At 52.0% G+C, this 9098-nt stretch overlaps 5 protein-coding genes across 5 annotated transcripts, besides 6 other annotated features; all 5 read right to left on the reverse strand.

Moving 5' to 3' along the window:
• Nucleotides 1-45: a microsatellite.
• An 830-nt stretch (nt 46-875) lies between these two features.
• Nucleotides 876-928: a sequence feature (A-rich).
• Nucleotides 929-960: 32 nt separating this feature from the next.
• Nucleotides 961-1013: a sequence feature (A-rich).
• Nucleotides 1014-1947: 934 nt separating this feature from the next.
• Nucleotides 1948-3975, reverse strand: TraAM80_09271 (group II trans-sialidase superfamily; the record flags this gene model as incomplete). The annotated part of the gene is made up of 1 exon (XM_029385964.1): nt 1948-3975. The coding sequence occupies one exon, from the start codon at nt 3973-3975 to the stop codon at nt 1948-1950; it is 2028 nt and encodes a 675-aa protein (XP_029234172.1).
• A 1488-nt stretch (nt 3976-5463) lies between these two features.
• TraAM80_09272 (uncharacterized protein) lies at nt 5464-5934 on the reverse strand (the record flags this gene model as incomplete). Its single annotated transcript, XM_029385965.1, has 1 exon — nt 5464-5934. One exon carries the CDS (start codon nt 5932-5934, stop codon nt 5464-5466), a length of 471 nt encoding a protein of 156 aa, XP_029234173.1.
• A 27-nt stretch (nt 5935-5961) lies between these two features.
• On the reverse strand, nt 5962-6534 carry TraAM80_09273 (retrotransposon hot spot (RHS) protein; the record flags this gene model as incomplete). The annotated part of the gene is made up of 1 exon (XM_029385966.1): nt 5962-6534. One exon carries the CDS (start codon nt 6532-6534, stop codon nt 5962-5964), a length of 573 nt encoding a protein of 190 aa, XP_029234174.1.
• Nucleotides 6535-6928: 394 nt separating this feature from the next.
• TraAM80_09274 (putative retrotransposon hot spot (RHS) protein) lies at nt 6929-7576 on the reverse strand (the record flags this gene model as incomplete). Its single annotated transcript, XM_029385967.1, has 1 exon — nt 6929-7576. One exon carries the CDS (start codon nt 7574-7576, stop codon nt 6929-6931), a length of 648 nt encoding a protein of 215 aa, XP_029234175.1.
• A 142-nt stretch (nt 7577-7718) lies between these two features.
• Nucleotides 7719-7724: a microsatellite.
• Nucleotides 7725-7771: a microsatellite.
• Nucleotides 7772-7793: a microsatellite.
• A 51-nt stretch (nt 7794-7844) lies between these two features.
• TraAM80_09275 (uncharacterized protein) lies at nt 7845-8420 on the reverse strand (the record flags this gene model as incomplete). The annotated part of the gene is made up of 1 exon (XM_029385968.1): nt 7845-8420. One exon carries the CDS (start codon nt 8418-8420, stop codon nt 7845-7847), a length of 576 nt encoding a protein of 191 aa, XP_029234176.1.
• Nucleotides 8421-9098: the final 678 nt, after the last annotated feature.

Raw genomic sequence — 9098 nt, forward strand, 5'->3', positions numbered from 1 at the left:
CCCTAACCGCACTGACCCTAACCGCACTAACCCTAACTCTAACCCGCGCATTCGCACCCAAAATGCCCTTCAGGGATTGCATTGGCCGAACGCTCAATAAAACAGTTCCACAAACCAAAACTCACTTTACTGTACAGTAACATAAGTGTCCATGATGAAAAATGGACGAGCAGTGTTATTGCAGACAGTTAAGGTTGCCGCATCGTCATTTCGCAGATGAAGAGAAACCAACCCCCCAGAATGAAGAAGAACAGCGATCAACGCCGGCTTACCTCCGCAGCCGAAGAAATAACCGAAAGCCCCGCAACCAACGCAAGACACCCAACGCGAACAACCACACCGCCACACACACACACAAACGGGAAGTGGGCTAACAGTCATCGAAAAGCGCGGCATCCACACCACTGCGCCATTGCACACCGTGCTCAAGACACGACGCCACTCAGAGCAACACTCTCACAAGCAGCGCACTGCCTTCGCAAGGAAAGGAAGAATGAGTCACAGCGCACACTATTCCTTTGTTGTCTCGGCCTCTTCATAACCACAGAAAGCACTGCCAGCAACAACTACGAAGGAATCCTCCACGTGCACTGTAGTAAATATATGTCGTGTACGTGTGTGCCTGCAGATACAAAAATTGAAAGAGAGGAAAGAGGATCAAAGTGTGTGAGGACGCACATATATACACAGAAGAGATACAGGAGGCAAAGGTGAAAAAAAAAGATGACTAAAACTCAAAATGGCACCGCAGCATGCTAACTAGTAACACACAATAAAAATGATTTACCAAAAAACAAAAACAAAAATACTCCTAAAATAGTTTTCACAAAACAAAAACGAAAATATTGTCGCGGAAGGCCCTCGTACTATCCTTGAAACAAAAACAAAAATTACTCCCAAAAACGTCTTCACAAAACAAAAACGAAAATATTGTCGCGGAAGGCCCTCGTACTATCCTTGAAACAAAAACAAAAATTACTCCTAAAAACGTCTTCACAAAACAAAAACAAAAATATTGTCGTGGAAGGCCACTGTGCGATCCCCACAGTTCCACTCACATTTTGGCCGCATATAAAAATAAATTACATATTCGTTTCAACAACTGAAAGCCGCCGGTGTCCACACAGCGTTTAACTTTCACAGGGAATTATGGTGCGTTGCTGTGGCTCTCATTTCTGTCCTCCTTCCTTCTCCCATCGGCGGACACACAATGCCGAGAGCGTCCGCAGACACCCAAGAAAAGCGGTTAGTTGTTTTTCTTCGTGTCTTTTCGAACGAATTCGATGGCCTGCGCGTCAGCCAGCATCGTGGCACACGTCTGCACCCACCAAAAACCAGGATGTAAAAGAGAGAGCCCCGATCCCTCCTGCGGCGACCGCAGTGCAGGGGCGCAGTGAAGCATGTCCCCCTGCAGTGCAAAAACGCAGGCTCAACGCAATCGTCAAGAACGAAGCGACAAAACAACAACCAACAAGCCAAGAAAAAAAAACACATCCGTAAAGCAGTAAACCAAAAAAAAACACTGAACAAATACACAAAAAAAAACGGTGATTCGCCTCCAGTCATTGCTAGAGGCGAACAATATAACAAACAAAAATAGACGCAATAAAATACATGAAGGCACCGCAGTGCTGGCGCCGAAAGAAGAGCGCAATTTGTGGGTACAAAAACAAATGGAAAACAAAACAAAATACTTGCCAACCTTAGACTTTATTTACTTCTCAGGGCGCGTGGAGAGACGGAGATGCCCTCAGTAGAAGCACAACCTCCTCTCCATCAAGGTCCACTCAGCACAGGGCCGCAAAAACCCAATCATAGACCCAATAGCAGCAGAAGTAGGAGCCTCAACACATCCTAACGCGCAGAGCTGTTACCTGCACACTGCTTAGCTGCATTAAAGCTGCTATCAACCCCTTCCACAAACTTAATGGAGCGCTGACCTGGACGTTACTCAGACGCACTGGAACTGTTACCTGTACGTTTCCCAGATGCTTTGGAACTGTCGGCTGCACGCTGCTCAGAAGCATAGGAATCATCAACCGCTTTGAGTTTAATGGCATTCAGTGGACGGTTGTACAAAAAGACGTTATTTACTGTAACACTGCTGTTTTCGCCGCCACCAAAGTAAAAATGAGAGATATGGTGCCCCCGTGACTCAAGGGTTGGTAGTTTGTTAGTATTCCCCACAAGCACGCCGTCCACGTACACGGAGCTTCTTTTGCCCCGCAGCATGAGCGCCACTTTGTACTCCTTCCCCGGCTCCCAAGTGCTGTTGTGTGTTGTCGTGATGCCGTTGAAGACTGTCCCCCACTGTTTCTTCGTCGTGTACGACAGCCCCACAAACGTCGTGTTTCCCTTGTCCTCCAGAGCCGCACCCAGCAGAGGAACGCCCTCGTTCGGAGTCTTATGAATCCTCACCGTCGCCACAAGCGCAAACTCGTAATCCACAAAGCCGTGCACATGGTGATACTTCCGCATGTTCACAGGCCACATGGCGTATGATTCGGACCCTGTGAACTTAAAGCCATCTCTGGCCTTCGTTGCATTGGTCACAATTGCATTCAAGCAACGGTACGCGTCGTTCCAATTCCCATCACCCGATGCATCCGACAAGAACCCAACCAGACGGGCCGTGGGCACCGACGAGTTGGAGAGGAAGGAGTCCATTTTTGCCCAAGTCTTCAAGACGGACTTAATCGTCTTCAGCGCATGCGTTAGGGGGGAAAGAACGAAGCGGATTTCCATGAAATTGTTCCTCTCTTCTAAAAGGTGCAACGCATTTTTCGAATAGAGCAAGGTGTTGCCAGACGTCACCTCCTCTGCAGTGTCCATGGAAATGGGCCCGAGATGAAACGTACGGCTGTTGTCAACAACCCAAAGGTAGAGTGCGGTGGCTTGCACCGTGGGCCCAGGGGGAATCCCTTTCTGAGTGTACAGCATGACCTTCTTTCCAGCAATGGTCGCAGTGGTGAGGGACCCCACTCTCTCAGCTGTTTGCAAAGAGTTTGGTAACAACATGGGCTGCACGCGTGTGATTGTCCTGACAGCCTCCGTCCACGTTGCCCCCATGTCCCTCGACTCGAACACCTTGGAGAGAGAATTGTATTTGGCAATCATGAGAAGCTGCCCCTGCTCCCACTCAACGATGAGGGGGTCAGTGCACCCCACGGGGAGCATCCCCTGTGGAAGCACCCAACTATTGCCGTCGTCCTTCGAATAAATAATCATGGAGAAAATGTCTTGTTTTCCCCTCCTCGCCGTCACAGGAAACACAAACGTGCCATCCTCCATCACAATGCCTGAGCCACCGCCACCAACAAATTCCTTTAGGCCACGTTGTTTAGCAAATGGTTCGATCTGTCGCAAAATCCAGGTGGGTTGGTCCCATTTGATGACTTTATCTTGCGTGGCATCACCCACGAGCAAAACAAGATCCTTTGATATTTTAAACGGCCCGTCGCAGGAAGGATCATATATCCTATTATAGTATCCCACAAGTAGAAAGACCTTGTTGCCCTTTGCAATTGTTGTGGGTTTTGACGTGCGTATCATGTAGGACATATTATCCTGTTCCGTGACCGTGTTAAAGATGCTGTACGCCCTCCATTTGTTTAGTCGGACGTCATCGGCCAAAGAGGACCAGTTCTCCGCAGAGTCAATGTACCCCGCCACAATATCGGCGCAAATGACCCAAGGATCTACATCGTAAATATCACAGGCGATCTCACACCCGGCAAGCACAACCAACACTCCACCAGCACTGGCGAGGGAAGGGTAGGAAAAATTTTCCCTTACATCAAATAAACCTTGTGTTTTCACATATGTTTGATTCGGCACCAAAAGAGAGAGAGGCTCTTGTGTTTGCATTTCCTTTGGTTTACTTTCCTTAGCGTGCACAGCTGTACTGGCAAAGCACATCACACACAGCAGAAGTAGCCCCGAATAAGAAAACAGCTGGCGGTACATCATGGGCATGGGTCACTGCTCACACAAACACACACAACAGTCGCGGCCTTGGCGGATCCACCACAAGGAGGAAAGGAAGAGAATGAGTGTGTTGCTGGTGGTAACTGCAGCGCCCTCAATGTGCACAATAGCGAGTGGTATTTGTTGTTTTTCCTTTCGTGTTTGCTGGGAGAGAGAAAGTTATGAGGAAGAAGCAAACAGAAGAAAATAAAAGCAACGGCCCAAAAAAAAGGTGAGCACTGCAAGCGCACCCAGCGGGGACCCCGCAAACAACAGTGACAAACCATAACGAAGGCCGCACCGCCAAATGCGTGGGCCACACGATCACACACCTCGCCGCCACACCTCCCTCTGCCACCGGGGGGACATCTTCACCACTCTGTGAAATGCGCCCTCGCCGCGCCACGGCTGCGTGCCCAGCCCAAACGAAAAGAGTAATTCCCAGCACCCGAAAGGGCGATCGACCCCACCGCACCCACCGGCGCAAAGAATCGACCAAAAAGACTCACGGAAAATGTCATGAAAGCAAAAAAAATAAAAAATTATAAAATATGCCTCCGGATAAGGCCATATGGCTCCCACTCCTAAAAAGCAAAGGATGCACAATGGGGGATCGCAGTTTGGCTCGGTGGGCCCCGCAACCACACGACTCCCTTCCGCATTGGAGGGTGTCATTATTACCATCAGTTGCAGTGGGTGTGTGTGGCGTGGAAGAACTGAAAATAAAAAACACTCGCGCTGCTCCCCAACGCGGCATCGCTGAAAGCTAAAAATCAAGTCATCCGCAAAACAAGCAGAGGAGCCACACAAAACCATCTGTCGTCTGCTCAGCCTTAGCGGGTGGCACACTCCCCCCACCGCCTTCTCTCAGCAAAGCACCCCGCTCCCGACGCAAGACACACGAGGAAGCCGCCACTCCGCCCACTACACCAACCACAATAATAATACAACTCGCCTCTCCCCCACTCCCAGCCATGCCGCCGCCCTTCCTTCCCCACCAAGAAAGAAACGCACTAAAAGAATGCCTTGAAACGACACAAACCCATACAACACCATGTAACACACGAGCAGGGCGGATTCCCAGCCACACCCAACGTTCCCGTCACTTATCCTGAGCGGCCTTTGCTGGCAGCAACAATCAGCTGGGCAGTCATCTCCGCGTCAAGCTGCACCTGGTACTGTTCCACCCTTCTCTCCCAAAAGTCTCTGGCAACCTGAAGTCTCGGCACCTCCTTTTCTCCCTCCGTGACATGGCAATCCCGCCTTCCCGTCATTGGCGTGCTCTCAGCGTGCTGAATGTAAATGATCTCCCACTTCATCTTTTCCCTCAGCGCCTCCCAGCCCTTGAAGTTGCACGTCATGTACTTCAGAAACGCAGCCACCTTACCGGCAGTGGTGTGGTGGGTGTTGTGTTTTGCCACCCGCAGCCCGATGAACGTCACTTCTTTCTCCGCACCGCTGTGCCCATCGGCGCCAGCATTTCGGGACCGCCCAGATTTATTTATTTTTTCCTGGCAGTTTCCGTTGGTTGCACCCCGACCACGTAGAACGCGTCCAGCACGGGGAAAAACACTTGTTGGGCATATACAGAACGCCGGCTTGAAGTTCAGTCTGGATTATTACTCTTCTATTATCTCCACCTGCCATGCACCCGACCACGCAGGGGGGCCTTGGAAAGCGGCCCACCGCATGCCCGTCCGCCAACACGCTGGCCCGCGTTTCTCCCTCGCTGCGGGAAAGGTGCCTCACCTTGCGAGCAACCGCTTCGGCGACGTCGCTAATCAGAAACGCCACGCAGCCCAAGCGCTCAAGATCATCAGCTGCAGACCTACTCCACGTTCCCAAAGCGGACAGCAGGCGGGACATCCTAAAGTTCTTCATTAGCACCCGCCTCCGCAATGTTCTTTTTGACCTCAACTGAAACGGGAAAATTCCTGCAACCTTCTGCGTCCCCTCCACTCCCCGCATTGGGCCCCACTACCACCGACGCATCCCTCACCACGCGCTCCTCCTCAACACACGCACCAAATTAATCAGCTTGTCCGCGATCCGGTCCTCGCCCCACTCAACCTTGCCAAACAAAAGCCTTGCGCAGTGCTCCCAGCATATGTCAGACGTGTTGGACAGCGCAGTTTTAATTGCGCTACAGCGCCCTGAGTAATTGTTCTTGTCAAAAACGTAGCGAGGGAGCGGTCCAACCACACAAATACGGTCCTTCATCCTCTGCCACCTCCCCTCAAGCTCTGCTCTATCCTCACTGCTTCCCTGCGAGTCACGCAGCAAATCACGCTCCTGCCACGCAAAGAACGCCTTCATCTCTCGTGCATCGTAGCCGTTCACAAAAATGTTAAACACATTACGTTGTTTCTTCCACCCCTCATAGTTATGTGCGTCAGGCATAGTCAACACGATTCCGCCCCACCGTCGACGAGGCAGCCCCGCCACAACTCGATGGTCCTTAGTCACATCAAAAATATAGTAACCCCCTACGTTAGCCCTTTCTAACTTTTTTTTGATGGCCCACAAGCCTTCACTGGTGTTTTTATATTTCACTGCTGTCCCTGCCATTTATCCCGTTTTGTGGAAAAGGCACACTGGCCCTTCTACAAAGTAGGCCACCACCGTGACCCTCACGGCGTCGTAGTTCAGGAGCTCGTGCAGCACAAAGGACCCCACCGCCAGCGACTTGCCAATGCCCGCTGTTCCAACCACAACGTACGACCACTTTATGTCCGTATGACCATCAGCAGGGGTCCAGTTGTCGATGCTTCGCCTAATGACGTTCCACACACAAGCATCACCTCCCTCCGCACAAATACATCCTCGTAATCTGGCAAAAAAAAAATTGTACGGCCACGCAAACGCAGATCTAAGCACAAAACACTCCAGCCCCACACCACGGGTCTCCTCCTCTTCACGCTCATCAATCTGATCGAAACGAGGTGTGACGTCCACCTCACTCTCACTCCACAATATCTGAGGCCTGCTGGAAGCGGCGTCCGCCAACCTCATCCCAAGCGGCTCCGCAAAGTGGCCCGACTCCACGTAAGTCCCACGTTGCATTCAACACCGACCGGTAGGCCCTCTCATCCAAAACCACAGGTGCAGCCCTTGCTGCAGCCGCCCGCCTTGCTTCCTCCCCCGCCCCGGCAAGAGCTGATTGGAGTTTTACCCGTGTAATAGGAGAGACAATACTCTTATATGCAAACTCCTTCCAGTCTCGCAGCGTGGCCAACCCGCGCTCCGTAAGCATGCGTGCATCTTCACGGAGCCTGCGTGCATCTTCTATTTCTTCCCTTATGGCTGTGTAAGACGGCGATGCCAGTATTAAGCCCAAAACATCTTCGTCGTCGATGAATGCCCGGGGTTGCGCAACAAAATTCTCAATGGAGACATTCTCGTTAATTGGCACAACTCCCCTGTCGCACAATGTACTGCGAAGAAAGTCATTCAGGTTGATGTTACGTATACGACTAACCGGCACATTAAGAACATCCTTGATAGAGCTCACCAGCGTCCACCTTGGCTGATGCGGTGCTCCTTCCACCCTTCGGCGCTGCGCGGGGCGCTCCTCGGTGGGGTGAGATTCTCCCTCGCGTCTCTCAGACATGTTTTCCTTCGTGGTGGTTAACTTGAGCTGAACTGCAGCACAATACTCAACCAGCAGCCAAAAGGGAGAATGAAATTATTTAAAAAAAAACAGGCAGAGACACGACCCCACGCAGCCGCAACAAAAACGAGAGAGAGAGGGCCACCCACACACGGCACGCGGCGCACACCTCACACACGCACACAAACACGCACAAGCACCCCCAATCCCGCACACAACGCAAGCGTGATGCATCACGGCACCCTCGCACACAAGCAACGAGGGCAAATTAGATCTCCCTAGGCAAACCATGCAAACTGCACGGCACACACAACAACTGCGACGACGCTTCTCTCCTCTTCTCGTATTTCACTTGACATTCGGATCCCCACAGCTCTGTGTGTGTGTAGTCACACGCAAATATCACCCACTCACAGTGAAATTGACTGCCTCGTCGCGGTGGCATTTTGCGCTGTAATTCGCTGAGGTGCGAAGGAGCAGAACACCCGCCGCCTCTTCGTTCACTCGCGAGAAGAAGGAGGGACGCCGCCGCATTGTCCCCCACGACACAAATATACGCTGCGCCCAGCACGTGGTGCGGTGCACGTGAATTCCGTGAGGGAACTGTTTGCCACATGACTGGGCCGCACGGGGTGCAGCCTGCGAAGGCAGCTGCAGACGTCTCCGTTTCCTTCAGTCGTCGTGGCGGTGGAACCCGCAGCTTGTCAGACGCCGGCACATTTGCCCCCAATGCAGCCAACAAAAAAAAGAGTGTGGCAGCATATTCCCCGCTGCAAGAGCAGAAGCGGCAGCCCCACTCTGCGGCCACCGCACCACCCAGTGAGCCCCACACAATCTTCTGCATTTCGTTTTTAGGTCGCACGCCCCCGCAAGGCTCCGCCACGGCAACGCATGAAAGTGGAGGCAAAAACACCCCGCCACCGTCGCCACCAAACCACGCAACCCAAAAAAAAGGCCCGAATACGCAGCAGGACAAAGTGTCCGTGCGGACGCACCCACAGCGGAATAAAAAGCAGACAAAGCAAGCCGCCCACCCCGTGCCGCGCCGTTGCAGTTGGCGGCGCCGCGCTTCAAGACAACACTCCCACACGCAGCGCCCTGCACATGCAAGAAAAGGGAGTGAGCCTCGGTCCGCACTCACAATCTCATTGTGTCCTTTTCTTTCCCTCTGACACTGAAAAAGGCAGCAGCAGCCACCCGGCGGCGCTGCCAGAACCAACTACGAAAGCATCCTCCACGCGCACCGCAATATGTAGATGCGTCGCGTGGTTGTGCGTGTGTGCGCCTTTACGCGCCTATTTTGTCATTTTGCACATGCAGGCACGCATACACACAATAAAAACGCAAGACAGAAAGAACAAAAAAAAAGGCGCCTGGCAACACTTAATGTCGCACCGCAGCCCACGCAGCTGCAACACACAAGAAATATGCTGAAAAAAACAAAAGAAACGTTCTTCGTGTTGCTTTAATTTCCCATTTCGCTTTTAAAAAAAAAATCCGTCCCTCATCATGTTTTCCCAGA

Source organism: Trypanosoma rangeli, assembly GCF_003719475.1.
Source record: "Trypanosoma rangeli strain AM80 chromosome Unknown Tra_15.4_contig_00547, whole genome shotgun sequence".
In the NCBI taxonomy this organism is placed as follows: Eukaryota; Euglenozoa; class Kinetoplastea; order Trypanosomatida; family Trypanosomatidae; genus Trypanosoma; species Trypanosoma rangeli.